This window comes from Oculina patagonica, chromosome 12 (genome assembly GCF_052425735.1).
Source record: "Oculina patagonica isolate OP01 chromosome 12, crgOcupat, whole genome shotgun sequence".
NCBI lineage: Eukaryota > Metazoa > Cnidaria > Anthozoa > Scleractinia > Oculinidae > Oculina > Oculina patagonica.
In genome coordinates this window covers 32,450,774-32,468,804 of record NC_135769.1, presented here as the reverse complement: position 1 = coordinate 32,468,804, position 18,031 = coordinate 32,450,774, and the positions used below count along the sequence as shown (strand labels likewise).

At 39.6% G+C, this 18,031-nt stretch overlaps 2 protein-coding genes across 2 annotated transcripts in view; both read right to left on the bottom strand.

Moving 5' to 3' along the window:
• Positions 1–18,031, bottom strand: part of LOC144633177 (uncharacterized) — a 36,983-nt gene that overhangs the window by 11,636 nt on the left and 7,316 nt on the right. Inside the window, exons 6-11 of the mRNA XM_078491982.1 lie at positions 17,595–17,920; positions 16,383–16,524; positions 15,940–16,265; positions 15,107–15,248; positions 14,778–14,900; positions 8,996–9,312 (exon numbers count right to left, since the gene is read on the bottom strand). Of these exons, the coding sequence (XP_078348108.1) occupies positions 8,996–9,312; positions 14,778–14,900; positions 15,107–15,248; positions 15,940–16,265; positions 16,383–16,524; positions 17,595–17,920 (1,376 nt within the window). The remainder of the gene's footprint in view (positions 1–8,995; positions 9,313–14,777; positions 14,901–15,106; positions 15,249–15,939; positions 16,266–16,382; positions 16,525–17,594; positions 17,921–18,031) is intronic.
• LOC144632226 (uncharacterized) lies at positions 13,481–14,744 on the bottom strand. The gene is made up of 2 exons (XM_078490821.1): positions 14,417–14,744; positions 13,481–14,133 (listed from the first exon to the last, which is right to left on the bottom strand). Exons 1-2 carry the CDS (start codon positions 14,742–14,744, stop codon positions 13,481–13,483), a joined length of 981 nt encoding a protein of 326 aa, XP_078346947.1.

The following is an 18,031-nucleotide window of genomic DNA, read 5'->3' as shown; positions in this document are numbered from 1 at the left end:
CGGGTTAATGTACTTTTCCGAGCTCCTTGCACCTTTGTTATATTGCTCAATAAATAGGAGCAAGATACCTTTCATGGACCTCCTCTGCGGGTTGACCCTTAGATTCAGACGTGTGTCGGAGCCTTTTGCAAAAGTCGTCACTTTATCACGCTGGATGTGGTCGTAAGCGAACTCTTTGCCGCCCGAATAAGCGCTGAACGCTTCATCTGCAATTTCCTCGCTTCTTATCATCTCGTACTCCAGCTGGATGTTTGTCAACTTGTATTTTAGTTTTGTTGTATCTGAGCCTCTGACCACATGTTCGGCTGCCGCGAGCTTCAGTTCGAACACAAGATCGTTGTATAGTGCCTGAGGATAAAATGCCCCATGGTCAGTTAAAATCTGGTGATCCAGTCGGATGCGGTATTTATTTCCATATATCTCATTCAGCTTTTTTTCTGCGTCCACACCTGAAGTTTTCTTATCGCCAGCATTTGAGCGAATTTTGTTGAGGTCCTCGCTCTGAATGCCCTCTGGCACCCTGTCGTCGCGCTCCTCCTGCGAAAGGAAAAAATCCTCAAATATTTTGTAGATGTCATAGCCCACCGTGTCCTGCACGACGGTGCCTTCGTACTTTACAACAAACTTGTCGACCAGAGCTCGGCTGACGTTGTCAACCAGAAAGTTGTTGGCATGGCCTCCGCTCAAGTCGATGTTGAAGCGCAGCGCCAGCGAGCCAGGCACAATGACCTCGTTTTCGTTCAGCTTGGGCACTGAAACATACAACGTTTCCTCTGGATTGGCTTCTGTGCGGTCAAAAGTGATTCGTTTTACCGCGCGCTCGGCTTTCAGTGCGCCGAGTATTTTCTCTGTGCGTCCCGGTCGAAGGTTTTCTTGAATAGCAGCCATCTCTCGATTGGTTTTATTGTTAAATTGAAAAGTTTAATTTGAAAATATATATAAATTACGTAATGGCGGAAGGTGGTGGTGAGTTTGGATACGATGACCATGATTTGGACCAAGATCTTGACCACAACAGTGATAACGATGATGAAGAGGAACAAGAGGTCGACACAACCCGACCATTTCAGCCCGGGGAGGCATCCACACCCTACCATGGGGGTGAACAACATGAAATGCAAACGATGCAGCACGAACAGAGCGGGCTGCCAGACACATCCTACGAAGAAACACCTTTTTTGGGAAGCTTTATTCATCAAGATGACAAACCGGCAATGATTGACAGAGCTAAAGATTTTATCAAAAGAAAATTCCCCAAAGTGAACTTCGCAAAATTAGACCCAATAGGTTTTAGCAAAAAGAGTGGCAATGAAACTACAATTGTATCCTTTGGATCAAAAGGTGGCGAGACCGAAATTTTCAAAAAAGACGGAACTGGCCTTCTCAAAAAATTCACAGACAAGTTTAAAGCCCCCCTTGGGCCAGAAGCGGAATCTCTGATTTCTCAAAACAATGAAGAAATAAGAGAAATGAGACCAAGATTAAGAGAAGCTGAAAGTCAAATACAACAGGGAGAAACAATTGCCATGCAGAAAGAAAAAGCCACCCAAGAAGTAGAAGATTACAGAATAAGAATCGAGCGAATAGATGCCAAGATGGAACAACTTGGGTCAAATGTTGAAAATGAATCAGAATTGCGCAGACTTAAGCAACTGAAAAAAAATCTTAAAAAGGATTTTGAAAACAAAAAAAAAGAAGTTGCTGCTCTTGAAAAACAAGCTAAGCAGATTGCAAAAGAACAAAAACAGGTAGACCAACTCAGGGCAAGCATCGCTGCCAAAGAAACTGAAAAAAACACTTGGGAAGAAAGGCTTAACGAAACAAAAACTTTTGATGAACTTCATCAGAAAGAAAATGACCTCAAGCGCCAAAACGAGGAAGACAAAAAAATTATTGAAGATGATAATGCCTCGCCATCTGAAAAACAAGCAGCGGAAGACAGAGTCGCAGAAAGAACCGAAGAGCTGGGGCGTTTGCAAACGCAGATTGCAGAAAGAGAAAGAGCGCTTCCACTTCGTGAGAGGATCAAAGAGATCTTCAAAAAACATGGCGTGACATTAACAGCAATACTTCTTGCTGCTGGTGTCACGATTGGTTCTGTTATTGGAGCCATTACAAACTCTTTGAAGGCCACCGGCAAAGCGTTGGGGAAAGGCCTAAGTGATATTGGCTCAAAGGTAGCATCAGCTCTGCCTGGTCTCATTGGCTCGATTGCGAAATTTCTTTTCAAAACCGCTGGTCAAGTAATTGGATTTCTTGCAGAGCACACCTGGCTGCTTATCCTTGCTGTGGTTGCTTTTCTTGTTGAAAAATACATCAAAAAGAGACGTTAACGCATAAGGGTGTAGAGCAAAGCTGCTGCTCCAACCGCGCCAACAGCGACAGTTGCTTTGTTTATTTCGTGTGAATCATTGGCTACGGCCTTCGTAGCTTTAGCGCTTTGCGCGTTGCTAGCTGGTGTTTCAGCAGCGCTTGCGGCGGGTGCCTGATTTTTTTTTGCTGTGGCGCTCTTGTGTATAGGATTTGAAGGGTGGCTGTTTGGTGGGTTGATTTTTGATTTTCCTCCGGCCATCAGTTTAAGAGCTGCTTTTTTTGTAGCTTTATTAACCTCATCATTCACTCCTAATTTCATCCCAACAACAGCCTGCTTAAGCTGGTTATTGTAACCAACAACGCTTTCTGTGTTTATCACCATACGAGCGGGCATCAGCCAGGCACCTGGGCAGACTGCAAGGTTAAGCCGAACCTTAGCTTCGTCGATGGCTAGTTGGTATCTTTGGACCGACTTTGCCAGATCAGGTTGCCTTATAGCGTCTTCAACCAACACGAGGAACTCACTTTGCGCTTCCTTTGCACGGCCGCCTGTTCCAAGTATGCTACTTCGAACGTTCACCTGCGAACCGAGAATACAGTAGACAAAAGCCTCTATCGACTGGTTTACTCTCGACAAACCTGCCTGAGTAAGCCCTTCAGTGCCGTTAGGACAAAACCAGTCTGCCTGTGCATATGCAGCGTCGTCTGGCTCGATGTATTGAATCAAGTTACCTTTGCTTGCAGTTCCACCTTCATCCGAAAATTTATCGTAATCGGGGTATTTTGCTCCAGTTTTGTTTGGTCCAATGTTAGTAATCCAGATATAAACGTTACCAAGTCCGTGGTTTGCGCCTGTTGTGAAACGGAAATCGCTTGACGGGTCGACACCGAACTCAGCGCATATTCTTTTGTAAGAAGCCACGTCGTACTTGTTGTCGAACTGGCTAAAAGTGGGGTCGCCTGGCAAGGCGCTTACGCTCTGAATTCCCCCCATCTGAAACAATATTCGCCTTATCGTGAAATAAACGTGAAAAAGATAAAAATTACGCACAATCGGTGGCAAGCTAAGAGCTGAGTGCTCTTCATCGAAAATATCTCGACTTATACCGCAGCCTGTTGTCGCGCACCATACCGCAAAGTTAAGTTGCTGTGGCCAATAGCCCATATTTTGGCTAGCAAGCCACCTTTTTGACTCTTTTCCTGATGTATGCTTCAGTTTTGTTTTTTGAAAAATCTCTCTTAATTTCGTTGTGAAATATTGGTCTGGTGTGACGTAGATGTTGATTTTGCTGTTAAATATTTTTTTCAAACTCGGTGCGGCTTCGTGAAATCCAACCGCGGGAATTGGCAAAGATGAGCCTTTTGCGCCGCTTGGTGACAGCTGTTGTGGAAAACCGCCTGAAATTTGATTCACCCCCAGTGCTTTTTTCATCTCTGGGCTCCAATATTTGCTGTCAGAGCCAAAAACATTTATCAAATGGCCTTGCCCTGCCTTGTAATAAATGTCTGCCGTTGCTGTGTGGTTGTACGCGAACTCAACCTGTGCAACAAATTTTGTTCGGTCAGCGTTTGGATATTTTGCAAGAAAAGGTTTCCATGCATTGTCTTTTGCCGCTTTAGAAATTGTAGTTGCTTCTGGGGTTTTCATCCACTTCATAAAACCTCTTGTTTTTGCATCCATGGTCCTCTTTTATATTAAACATTTTTTATTTTTATTTAATATAAAAATGGTTGTGCTGACTGTTACCACAAAAGAAAATCCGAACACTGTTTATTTTGACCAGCCTATTCCAAAACCAAGCTATATCCGGCTTTTAAGTTGTTCTCTTTACAACAGCTGGAATAGTTTGGAAAAGGATGGAATAGTTTTTTATAAACAAGTGAACAAGGAAGAGAAGGCGCGTTATATACGGCAAGGAAACTTCTCACTCGATGACATTGGGAGTATTTTTGAAAAAGGATTTCCAGAGAAAAACATGTTTTCTGTAACAAAAGGCATTGCAGGCCGTTCATTGATAATAAAAGCAAAAGAGCCCAATTTAAAAACTTTTGGACTGAATGAAAGTCTTATTAAGTTCTTTAATTTGCCTGGGTTTGAGAATTACGCAAGTATTGAAAAGGAATTTTTTGAAACAATTGAGGTAAATAATGTTTCAAATCCTAAAAATTACTTCATCAACTGTGACCTTATCGACAAGCAACAAAGCTTGCTAAATGGTAAGCCATCAAGCCTTTTAGCGTTTTTTGACATACGTGGAAAACCGTATGAAAAAGTTTATTACCAAAATACACATTTTAACGTCTTGCGCGACGTTTCTGCTGAAGAAAATGTATCATCTCTGACTCTTTGGATTAGAGATGAGAATGGAAAGCCATTCGATTTTAACGGCACAAATCTTACATATGAGTTGGAATTGAATTAAATTAAATACAAAAATAACTTTTATGTATACGAGACCATGTCATCTGCTAATGTGCTCCCGAGTGCCCCTGCTTATGGTGATCGCGAAGAAACACAACTTTATCCAAGCCTCCCAACAAATGCCGAGAATTTTCGGCTGACTGAAATAAGTAAAATTGAAAAAGAAATATCCGCTGAAGCCGAGCATTACAGGCTTGTGTTAAAAAAATATAAAAAAGTCCGGAAAGTTATTCACTATTCCGTGGTCTGTCTTGGCGCCGTGACGGCAGCTCTGTCTTCTGGAGCTGTTGCGACTTCACTTACTGGTGTTGGAATTGTTATCGGCGTTCCTGTTGCAGCAGTAGCAGGTATATCTGGCGCAGCTTCCACTGGCCTGTCAGTTATCAACAAAAAGCTTGAACGTAAAGTTAATAAGCACTCAAGAATCCTCGCTCTGGCTGTTGCAAAACATGACTCGATAAACAGCTCTGTCTCACAAGCTCTGAATGATAATCTTGTTTCTGACAAAGAGTTTCAACTGATCACACGAGAAATGCAAAAATATCGCCAACTTAAAGATACTTTACGCTCAAACTTTGCAAAAAAACAAACAAATTCACTCCAGCCAGACATCGGAAAAATTCGGGAAGAAATCAAGAGAGAAGAACGCAAAAGATTGGAAAAAAAACTTCTCGAAAGTGCCACCGACATTTCGAAATAAAATTTCAGTCCAATAAAACATTTTTTCATTTTATAAAAGAATGATTGTCTGCGCTCATCTTGTCGTTTACTTTGTGATGGAAGCATTGTCGTTCGAGTTGCAAAAAAATGTTCGAGACATCACAAGAGAGGTTGTTGTTTGCCTGAACGAGGCAAAATAAAAGGTTAAAGCGTGCTTAAAGTGGCTTTCAGCCGAGTCGAAATCAGAAAAAAAATAAACACTTGATTTAATCCCCACAGTCAAGGGCTTGTCTGAACAATGCATGCAAATTTTTTTTGTGTGTGTGGGTGAATGTCCCACAGCGTCAGACTTATGCAAATCAACAGCTTTTTAATGATATAATAAGCAATCAATAAACATTACAAGTGTGTTAAGTAAAATAATTTTATTCAGTTGCTAAGTTAAATGTTCGTTGACAACGGCGGACATCTATGGCCGCGGTATCCAAGGTAAATTGTTCGTTGACAACGGCGGACATTCATGGCCACGGTATCCAAGGTAAATTGTTCCTTGACAACGGCGGACATCTATGGCCACGGTATCTAAGGTACATTGTTCCTTGACAACGGCAGACATCTCATGGCCGCGCGGCGTCTGTCCTTTGATGACTTGACAAGTTTTTTGTCAAGTTTGTAAACTTAGCAAGTTTTTGTCAATTCGGGTTACGCGTAACCCATTGGCATTCCAATGTGATGACGTGTTTAGGCTTTAACTTGGCCGATTTTTGTCAAGTTTGAGAACTTGGCTGATTTTGGTCAATTCGGGTTACGCGTAACCGATTGCATTCCAAAGTGATGACGTGTTTTGGCTTGTAACTTGGCAAATTTTGGTCAAGTTTGGCAAACGCTTTAGTTGTATTAGGCTATCGTTTGACATCTACAAATGATTCATGTCGATAAACTGAGTTAAATCTTCTTAATTTTGATCGAAAAATGTTTGAAAAACGTCTACAAGCATCCGATATACTTAACCTTGCGACCAAACTTCACGACCAAGCATCTGATTGTTGTCCGTAATTGCTAAGGTTTCGCGAAGCGAAGGCACGAATAGCTGATGTAAAATATTATAATCAGATCCTAGTTTGTCGTTTCCAAATGATTCATGTCCGTAAGCTGCGTCTTTGCTTCTTTTTTCGATTAAAAAGGTTTGATAAACGTCTCCATACATCGGCCATAATTGTTTGTGTAATACAAAAAAGCTTATGTGAATAATATAAAGTTATAATTTTAACTGTGATTGGTCACAAAAGACGTCATTACATCGGGAAATAACCTATTAACTAAAAATAGTAATGACGCCTGGTGAATAAAATTACCGTGATCTTATATTGTTCTTTTATGTGCTAGAAAGTTCTTAGCTCAATATTTCACGGTATATTTACATGTTAGTCAAATTAAATATTGTTGTTGAATAAATCATAGCTCTCAAAAAACACATACAAAGAGTTTGAGTTGTTTTCCGGCTAAAAATATTCAAGATGAAAAAAAAAAAAAACAATTTGATTACGTCAAGGGGGTTTCCCACGTAATTGACACAGGGTAAACAATGACTTCCTGTGTTACTCAATAATTTATGCACTCACCGGAGCGTGCAAGTTTTGTTTAGCTTGTTAAAACGTTTGCGACAACACTGCTGTCTAATTTTTTTAATTTTTCAATCAGCTCGTCTGTTAAAAAGATTGTTATTTGTTTTTCATTTTCTTTAGTTTTTTTGTATGTTGTAAACGCTTTTCCACGAGATCTTTTCAAGTTTTTCTTTACACTCAAGTTAATTTCTCCAGTTCTCCCTCTTCCCATCTTCGTTTACTCAATAAGAGCATTTGTTCAATAGGAATTATTTCTGGCACAGCAATTAAAGGTTGGTTGTAATTTAATACAATGGCGCCATACAACGATTGGTACACTGTCGGGTCCGGCGAATCTGCTTCAGGAAGTTAGGAATGTAAAAGCCACTCACATTTTCCTCCTTTCACACAAAAGGGCTGGCCTTGCGGGCCCCACACACATGAGAGTTTTGGCATTGCGACCCCCACACACATGAGAGTTACCGGTTGTGGACACAACTTGCAAAAAATAGCGAGGCGAGACTGGCGAGCCAGCGAGCCAGGCGAGCCCGAGCGGTTTTTTTTGCAAGTTGTGCCACAACCGGTAACTCTCATGTGTGTAATAAGTATATATATTTATCTTATTAGACATTTTAATGTCTGGTATCGCCGTATAATTTTACGAATCTTGCAATAGTTTGGCGAGCCCGAAGGGCAAGTCGTCAAACTACAAATGACGAGTAAAAATGTACAGCACTTCTATACGTCACTATACACACTAAAATGTCTGTTAACAGATTTATCATCCAACGTTTTCGTTAAAAAGCCTTCCCATGGTTTTTTAATCATTTGCGCGGTCAAGTGGAGTACAAATATATCGTGAGATATTCGTACTCGTTTTGCCTGTTATTTGTATTCCACGAAGCAGAATTAGATAATAAGATCGTTTATCAGCAAGCCCGATTTTAGCTTATGAATGACCCCATGACAGTTTCACAGATGAGCCGAAAAGGTGGTAGATTAGCAGTGTTTGATTTCATTCGCCCCCGACTGGTGCATATGCTGTTTCGCCATTGTCTATCTGCCCATTGTGACTTTCCCCAAAAAAAAATTCCTGCAAGGGAAACTTGACTAAAAAAAAATTCCTGCAAGCGGTTGTGGCTTAAAAAAATATATTTGTGTAAAGGAGAAAAAAAATTCCTGCAGATAAGTAGGACTTAAAAAAATTCCTGCACCAAAAATTCCCCCCCCCCCCCCCCCTCAGGCAATTTCTAATGGTCTGTCCCTTATATTTTTAACCCTTATAATTGATTACGTCATGCATGAAAAGAGGCGAAAATAAGGAAACGATGTTTCGGTTTAATTTTGGCACCATTTTCAAGCAATATGTAATGGTCAAAACAAAGTTAATTTAAAGTAAAGTTAAAGGATAAAATAGAATATATAAAGACTAAAATAACTGTTCAGTGTATTCATTACGATGAAGTCTTCTAAAGGATAGTAAGTAATCACGTGCGTTCAACGCACTACAAACAAATAGTTTTGCGCGGAGGGAGTCCGATTGGGTGTTGAGACTTGGTTACACGGATCCGGCAAAGTATTTTATAGATTAGACACTGAGTCAAGTTCTCCCTGACACTTCTTTAGAATGGAAAAATCACTTGTCAGGTCGCAGATGGTGTTTATATGGTGTTCGTTTTTTGTGTTTGACTTGATTCTGTCAGGCCAGCAGAAATCAGGTATATGTCTCAGAGCAATCCCTTTTAATCATGTCATATTTTTATTCAACACCCGTGTTCCATTTTGGCTTCGTAGTTTTTCTGTTCCTTTCTTCTTTTTGAGGTTTCATTCCTTCAGTTAGTGTGTAACAGAGTCACCTAAGTTAGCGCTACAAAGTTCGTTTGGTCTTAACACGAAACTGAAGCGTCCTTTACTACAACTGGAATGAATAACAACTATAGGAAGTCAAGGAAATGATAAGATGATAAACCTGAAGGTAAATGAAGTTCATTTTTACCTTGTCTGTAGTTTGTCCTTGTGTCCTGTAATACTGAAAGTTATCACTATCGTCACCATACTGAAGTTTGTACTTAGTTACCCACTGGTCATGTTCATTACTTCCTTGTGTTGCTACACGTGTTACTATGTACTGACCAATCAGATCAATCTGCAGCCACTGATTAGCATCATTTTCGTCAGCTGTCCAATCTCCATGTTCCCTGGTGTTGTGTAGTCTGCCCTGTATAGCGGCATGATTGGCGTTACGTTCCGAAGAAGCAGTAATCTGCTGGTCAGTGATCAAACCGCTTTCCATGCCGAGAGCCTCTTGACATTCTAAGTTTTTAAAACCGAAACAAAAAACGGTAACATTACTATATATATTTCTGGCACAGTATTGCAATCGTTTATGCTGTTTCGAGAAATAACTGTTTTGGAATCCGAATGAAGCTGGAAGGAATATTTGAAGGATTAGAGAAAGAAATTTTGTGGTAAGAAGAGTTGGAATTGGGCTGTGAACTTGAAGTAATATCGGTGATTGTGGACGAGAGTTGAGGTAAACGAAATGTATCGAAATGTAACAACAGCGGGAATGTCTTGGAGTGCAGTTTGCAGGTTCGTGTGTTTATTGCCATTTTTGGGGTTGTTTTTGGGGAGAATAAAATGAGAAGTATTAGTGAAGTAACAGTACTCAAAGAAATGGTGTTCGGATTGTTTTTGGGCTTCTTAGGGAACATTTGCTACTGGATAAACAAACATTAAGATGAAGATAGAGAAATCGTAATGTCATTTTATTGCGGGACATTTCCTGTTACTTGACAGTCCGCGGTTTATGGTTCTCTGACCAATCAGGAGACACTACGTGTTTATGGCGTGTATAAAAGATTAGTGATCTTTTACATTCGCCCCTTCCTACCATCGCCATCATCCTGTGTTCAACTATCTTGTCGCTAGATCGTAAATATTCTAAGTCATAGACCTCAGGCAAGTAATTTTCACTGTTAGTTACTTTTAATTGTTTTTACTTGTTTCTGAGCTTTCTCGTTCAATAGTTATGGCTACACAACCTACGCCACCACCCCGGGTTTTAATCCTAGGCCATTCTTTCATTCGTCGCTTGAAGACGTTTATTGAAAACCACCCTACGGAACTTGATTTAGCGTTCCAACTATCAGAGCCGGCTGCTATTATTTGGCGCGGCGTTGGGGGGCGTACAGTGGCACAAGCTGCCACATTTTTGTGGCTTTTGGCGGAATTTTTGTCCCCCACCTTTCCTGAAGAGATGTACGTGATTGGCTTTAATCTTTGTTTTAAAATAAAACGTCACTTTCGTGGCCATGATCCCAAACAGTTTGTCTTTCAATCTGTGTTCTACTTTTCTCTTCAGCAAACGAGTGCGACCCATGCAGAGCTCACGATTTCGTTACCTCCAAAATAAATGCATCGCAATAAAAGATGAGTCATGTGAATTGTTGGCGCAACTCGTAACTTGAAACTTGGTCACGGTCAGGCAAGATTTGATGTTAACTAGCGATCACTTGTTTAACATGAGAACACTCTGCTTTCTGTTTAGTGTATAATGAACATTTTGTGTCATTGAAGTGTTTTACCCGAAGAAAGGACTGAATAATCACATTGCGAAAGCGAAGATCGCTTGGACATGTCCAAGTTATTTAAAATGAAACCACAACGTCAGACCTACGCGATCGCCCGCCTGTAGCTATAAATAATCATTCACCTATTTTAAAAATATTTACGAATACGCGCAAAATAGTTTTTGTGTTATTCAAGCGTTTGGCTCGGAGCGAGTGCAAGTCGTACAATTTACTCAAAACGTGCTAAATATGGGTGTCGGTAAAACGCCGACTCGGGGTCGGGGTCGGGGTCGGGGTCAATTTTTTTTTTTTTTTTAAATCACCGATTCAGAAAAAAAAATTACAAATTTTATACTAGCGTGTGGGAAATTTCGAGTCGGAAAAAGCATTTCCTTCACAAAATTGCCGGGAATTTTGATCCTTATAAGTTCAAAAGTATAAAAGAAGAAATTTGTGGTCTTACAGAAAGACATTTTAATTAAAATTGATCTTAGTAAATATAGCTAAATGTACACATCGTTTTCGACGCAAATGGTGAGTTGTAGCCTGCCCGCTTACTACACACACCATACAATCTTCGCTTGCTGTTTAAATTCGATCCAGTTCACAAATGATGCAATTCACGTCTGTGCAAAATTTTAAAAAGCTGGCTGTATGTTTCATTTAATTAAAATGCCTTTTCGCATTTCGGTCACGGAAATTGAAGAAATGGCTAGATACCTCCACTTATAATTAAAACAAGAACAGAATTTAGGAACTTAAAGATTGCGAGACATGTTAATGCGAGCTTTGCTGTCTAAACAAAACAATTCTGCTTCCTTATAAATATTTTTTGGATACGAAAGGCGGCTTTATTTTAACGATATAAACCTGAATTAATTTTCTCTTGCTACACAAACGCATGTACAATTTGATTTAAACCTGACAAAGTTCATGCTATGTTGGCGAGGAGATAGCGCTCAGAAAGAAGTCGGCAGCACATTCTATCCGCCAAGCTGTTAGAGAAATTCACCTGTCGCCTGTTAGACCACAAATTTCTTCTTTTGAACTTATAAGGATCAAAATTTCCCGGCTATTTTGTGAAGGAAAATGCATTTTCCTACTCGAAATTTCCCACACGTTAATATAAACTTTGGAATTTTTTTTTCTGAATCGGTGAATTTAAAAAAAAAAACATTAAAAAATTGACCCCGACCCCGACCCCGGCTCCGACCCCGACCCCGAGTCGACACCCCGTCATTTCCAGTCAAACTTCTTTCGCTGGGGATCTGGATTTTGTCCGTAATAGCGAGTGTCCGCAGTAGCGGGGTGTCCGCAAGGCGAGAGTTGACTGTAAAATGATGTTAAAAAGTTAAAAACTCTAAAAAAAAGGATATTTACAAATATAAGTTCAAATGTACCTAAAAAATAGAATAATTAAAAAGTCTGTTTAAAAAGGTACGTTTTTAAATGTCTCTTAAAAATGTCAATAGAAGGACTTAATCTAAGTTCAAGTGGGATTGTGTTCCACAGTCTTGGGGCTGCTACAACAAACTCTCTCTCTCCATGTGTTTTTAATTTTGCTTTGGGGGTCGCCAGAAGGTGCTGTGTAGATGATCTTAAAAATCTCTTTCATGTAGCAAGGCGCTGCCCCGTGGAGAGCTTTGTAGACCAGTAAAAGAATTTTGTAAATTATACAGGTAGCCAATGTAGCTTCTTAAGCACAGTGGTAATATGATCGAATTTCCTAGTACGTGTAACAATTCGAGCTGCTGTATTACTATGAACACTCTCAACCAAGCATAATCAATATATCATCCCACAGTAACCTCTCGTTGCCGTTCTTAGCCAAGGTGGAAGCAACACTGTTAAGACCCATTAACAGAGGCGACTTTTACTGCGATTTTTGTCTGGCTCCCGCGGTTTGAGCGCGATATCACTATAATTTCTATAGAACGTGATTTAAGCAGAGCTTCTTAACAGAGCATGTACACACGTCTTATAAGCAGGGATGGTGATTCAGCCAATAACGCTAACTTAACTGAAACAAGTGACAAAATAAGTTGATCATTTTTTTTATACTTACCATCGCAGGTTTTGCCATCTCCATAAAATCCATCTTTACACGTACAGTTATAGGAGCCCCGGGTGTTGTTACACACAGCATTAACATCACAGATGTGCCAGGAATCTGAGTTAAGAAAAGAATTTTCCACTTAAGCACATTCCACGTTTTTAAAACTTCATGAGATATGAGTGTTTTTGTTTTTTATTTGTACCTCCCCGGCCTAAATTTAATCTCAAATTTCCTTGATGAAAGTGTTTTAATAAGAATCATGTGGGGGCTCAGAAATAATTGTTATTTGCGTAGAGTAAAACGTACTGTTGGAATTAAACCGCGCGCTTCAAGGGATATCCAACCAACTACCTATCTTTGCCAAATGAAAGTCATCAAACAACCATTATTGAAGGAAGTTTACGTGGCATCTAAAATAATTCAGGTTCAGTTATCATCCAAACCCAAGCGCACAACGTGACATGATAACCCTTGTTGCTAAGCAACAATGGTGAGAGTGTTGCTCTGGTATTGCGGAGGTCATGGGTTTGAATTCCGTAGTGATACTGAAAACGTTTTTCACACTTATAAAAGCAATTGCTTATGCCTGCCTGCATTCAGTGAAGGTCGTTTCATTATTTTTAGTTCATATACAGCAAGCAGATGAATGAATGAACGAACGAACGAACGAACGAACGGACGAACGAACGAACGAATGAATGAACGAATAAAAAAAATGAAAACTTTATTAGGGTGTCAAAACCTTATAGCCTGGGATATACCCATACTAATTAGGGACACAAAGATGAAGAGTCTTGTAAGTGTTTTGCAAGCATCCAGGCTAAATGGTTAATACGTCAAAATGGAAAACATACTAATAATTCCTACCTTGACCAGCGTCTTTCACTTCATTTATATGCTCTGCAGTCAAAGCGACGTCATAAACCTGCATGGCAGTAATTCGTCCCATAAAGTACCTTGGATCGTCGGGGTTTGCACGTGCACCCATTCTGACTTCATGTCCTGTAGCAAGAGTGATGTCCGCTCCAATTTTCTTGTGAACGACTCTTGTTCCATTCAACCACAAGCTTGCATTACCAGTGTTGTGATCATAGGACGAACCAACATAATACCATTGCTTTGCCGCTAGTGACTGAGTGGTGGTTAGTGGTTCGTCAGCACTATCCTTGAAATGAGCGACAAGCTTTCCATAACTTATCCGGAAGTGAACACCCCAAAAAACAATTAGACCGTAATTGAACAGGGGCCCGGATGCATATGGAGTCTCCAGGTACACCCAACATAACATTGTGATGGAGTGTTTCACGTGTAACCCTCCACTGTTTGGGAACTCGATGTAACTGCTGGCGTGTCCTGCAAATTGATACGAGCCACCAGGTTTACCATCAGGGCCAGTTGCTAAAGACACACCAACAGGGGTACCCTGGGGCTGTTGATTGTTAATCTCCCGTGTTTCATACTTGCTGTTCAAGGGATAGAGTGCGATAGGCTCCGGAACACTGATGGCTACAAGATAGAACAGAAATAAGCACTTTACATTAGAAGGTGAGCAAATGAATAAATAAATAAATAAACAGATACGTAATCAACCTTGGATTACACTGTTCAAAACTTGAGTATTTGCGTGAGTAAAATGAAGCCGAAAATTACTAAACAGTTTGCTCTCTCCCAAGGTTTCGCTCGACACACTATTCAAGATGGCGCCTTCACGATTGCACACGGTGGTTCGACGATTAATGGACAAAAGAACAACAACAATGAAAGGACACTTCACACTTGTTATAGTTACCAGCGCAGTTTTCCTCAAATCCAGCTTTGCAGCTGTGGAAGTTTGTAGAACACTCGTCTATGTCTAAATTAATAAAATGAGAAATGATTCTTGTTAGGATTTTTTCGCGAATTATCCACCAAGAACAATCGATTAAAGAACTATAGCTTTGTAAGTAATTGAAAATAAATTCATAATTTAACACAACGCAACTCTCTCGGAAGGCGCTTCTGTTTTTTGTCGACAACTTTGTTCGGCCAATTTTTGCAAAATCTAAGCATGTTTTCGCGACAGCGAGAAAATTGCTGGTTGCTGTGAGCTGCTCATAAGATACTTCATGCAAGAACATAATTTGATATTTTTAGCAAAGTTATATAGTTACCAGTGCAATTTTTGCCGTCTCCATAAAATCCATCTTTACACGTACAGTTATAGGATCCTCGGGTGTTGTTACACACAGCGTTAACATCACAGCTGTGTTTCCCGTTAGTACACTGATCAACTTCTACAATAAATAAAGAAAATTAATTGGAATAAGTTTCATTTGAAACAGTCTGATGACACTAAAACATGCTAACTATCCTATGGCGATTCTCGTTTGTTAAGTATCTAAAAGGGTTGTGGTATCGCACGTTATTAGGAGAATATCATAATCTCTATTTGTTAAGTGCCGTTAGAATTGTTGTGGAAATATAAAACCTCTTTTAGTACCTTGCTTACAACCAAACAGCTCCACTCTCATTGATATGTTGCCATTCCAAGACACTGGTACAAAGCGAATGTACCGTGCTATGATTGGTGGGTTTAGTTTTCGATAAACAATCGTGTTCTGGTCTGTGTTTCCTGCAAATGTCTAAATAAGTAAGATGACACATGGTTAGCCATTTTATACCTTGTTTTCTAAATAACACCTGGTCATTATTACCACAAATAAGGAAAGTTCATAATTATGAACTTCTGGTACAAGTGTTGAAATCGTTTGTCGTTATTTTCTTCTCATTTCTTTAAACCAATGTATAATAAAACAATTATTAGATTCGATTTTTGTGATTCGGCTTCGGCTGATAACACGTACCTCGACCATAATTATTCCGGATATCACAAAAACCTTAACCAATAATTGTTTATTATCGTTATTTTGCTATTTTACTAAGCTATTTGTTCGAGTTTAAACCGAGGAAAGAAAAGAGGATGCGTGTTCTAATTGTAACATATACTGCTTGACACGTCAGTTTCAACGCCACTATTCACCCTTTAATTGTTATTTGTAACTTTAGAAATTGTTGTTTAACAGTTTATTGTTATTTTCAGTATTGAAATTTTAACATAGAATATTTCTCGAAAATTTATGTAATTTTAGTGCAATATTAAATCTTTAAAGAGTGTCAACAATTCTAAACTGAAGTATGTTTCTCTTAGATTTTTTTAAACTGTTTTACACTAATTTATTATTGGCTTAGTTGAGCATGTCATAGTGTGTAATGTAAGCATATCGCAGATCACTGTAAGTTAACAAACTTATCTGTGACTTATGCTATTTTCACCTTCTCTGCGTTATTCCCTGGTTTCTTGTAGTACTGGAAGTTCTTTCTATCGCCACCATACTGTAGTTTATACTGAGTTACCCACTGGTCATGTTCATTCCTTCCTTGTGTCGCTACACGTGTTACTATGTACTGACCAATCAGATCAATCTGCAGCCATTGATTGACATCACTGGCGTTAGCAACCCAAGCTCCCGTATTGTTCCCAGTTGCTTTAAAGTTTAGTCTGGCCTGCATGGCGGTATGATTGTCACTGTGTTCCGAAGAAGCAGTAATCTGTTCGTTAGTGATTGCACCGCTTGCCATGCCGAGGGCGTCTTTACATCCTAAAGGTTTTTAAAACGGAATTACTAACTGTTGTCAAAAGTCTGAATACCTCTATGGCAAGCAATTAGTTGTAAAATATGATTGACGAGATAGAAGTCCCCAGTCCCCCTCTTTACCTTTCAGACATCCATACAGCTCCGCTCTCATTGATATGTGTTGCAGCCAAGCCACTGGCACAAAGCGAATGTACCGTGCTGTGATTGGTGGGTTTAGGTCTTGATATACAACAGTGTCCCGGTTTGAGTTTCCATCAAATTCCTAAATAAGTAAGATGGCAAATTGTTAGCCATTAAAGAGACTAACCATGAAAATCGAGGGTTGAACAACAAATATTGACTACTGGGTGATAACCGTGAAGGAAGTTTATGACCCAGGAATAATAAACCATGTTCACAATAAAAATAAAGAATGAATTTCGATTTGGAAAATAGAGATTGAAAATTTGTGGGGAATCGACTAAGAATGATCTACGTAGCATGTATGCTTGAATAACTGTACAGGTTTTAACGTTGAACTTTGAATCCACTTGGTAAGAGTTGGAGGATAAAAATGTGCAATATTTCTTTAAAGGGACATTTTTTCGTGTTTTTTGGTAAAAGAACATAAATTTGTAGGTTTTGGACCCGGGGGTTCGGACTACTCGCCCTCTATTCTCTCCGACATAGAAAACTCAGGCTCTTAATCTAATTGTTAAGTAAATAGTCACGTACGATCGACGCGGTAAACATATAGTTTCGCGCGGAGAGTCCAATTTGGTGTTAAAACTTGGTTTCTTTGCGCGGATCTAAAGCATTTTATAAATAAGCAGTCAAGATTTCCCAGACACTTCTTTAGAATAGAAAACTTACTAGTCAAGTTTAACTTTTTGTCAATATGGTGATCGTTCTTCGTGCTAAACGTGATTCTGTCAGGCCAGCAGAAATTAAGTATAGGTCAAAGCAGTTCCTTTTAATCATGTAGTATTTCTGATTTTTCATTACTTTTCATGGCCAGTTAGGTTCAGTTAGTGTACAACAGAGTTATCTAAAGTAGCACGGCAAAGTCTCTTTGAGGGGCCTGAAATAGGAACTGGAGTTTGGGCAAATTTTCATTGAGAAAATGAGATTTGGGTCACTTGGACTGGGATTTGATCACTAGGAATGGAAATCTCAGACGGAAAAACAATAATAGAACTGGGATCCCCCTCCCTTCAGGACCCACCACTTTGGTTACTTCACGAAACTGAAGCGTCCTTTGTTTATACAACTGGTATGAATTACTAGTAAAGGAACGGTCAAGGAAGTGATAATAAGGTAATAAATCTTAAAGTAGATGAAGTTCATTTTTACCTTGTCTGCGTTATTCCCTGGTTCCTGGTAGTACTTGAAGTTCTTTCCATCGTCACCATACTGTAGTTTATATTTAGTAACCCACTGGTCATGACCATTCCTTCCTTGCGTTGCTACACGTGTTACTTTGTACTGACCAATCAGATCAATCTGCAGCCATTGATTGGCATCATTTCTGCCAGCTGACCAAGCTCCTTGTTTATTTCCAGTTTGTTTAAAGTGAAGTCTGCCCAGTGTGGAGGCATGATTGGCACGCCATTCCGAAGAAGCAGAAATCTGCGCGTCTTTGATCCCACCGCTTTCCATGCCGAGGGCTTCTTGACATCCTAAAGGGTTTAAAAACCGAATTAAATGCAACATTAATAAAACTTTAAAAAAGAACTTGTCTGTCCTATATAATTTTGGCATAGCACTACGATCCTAAAATTCTCTTGTAG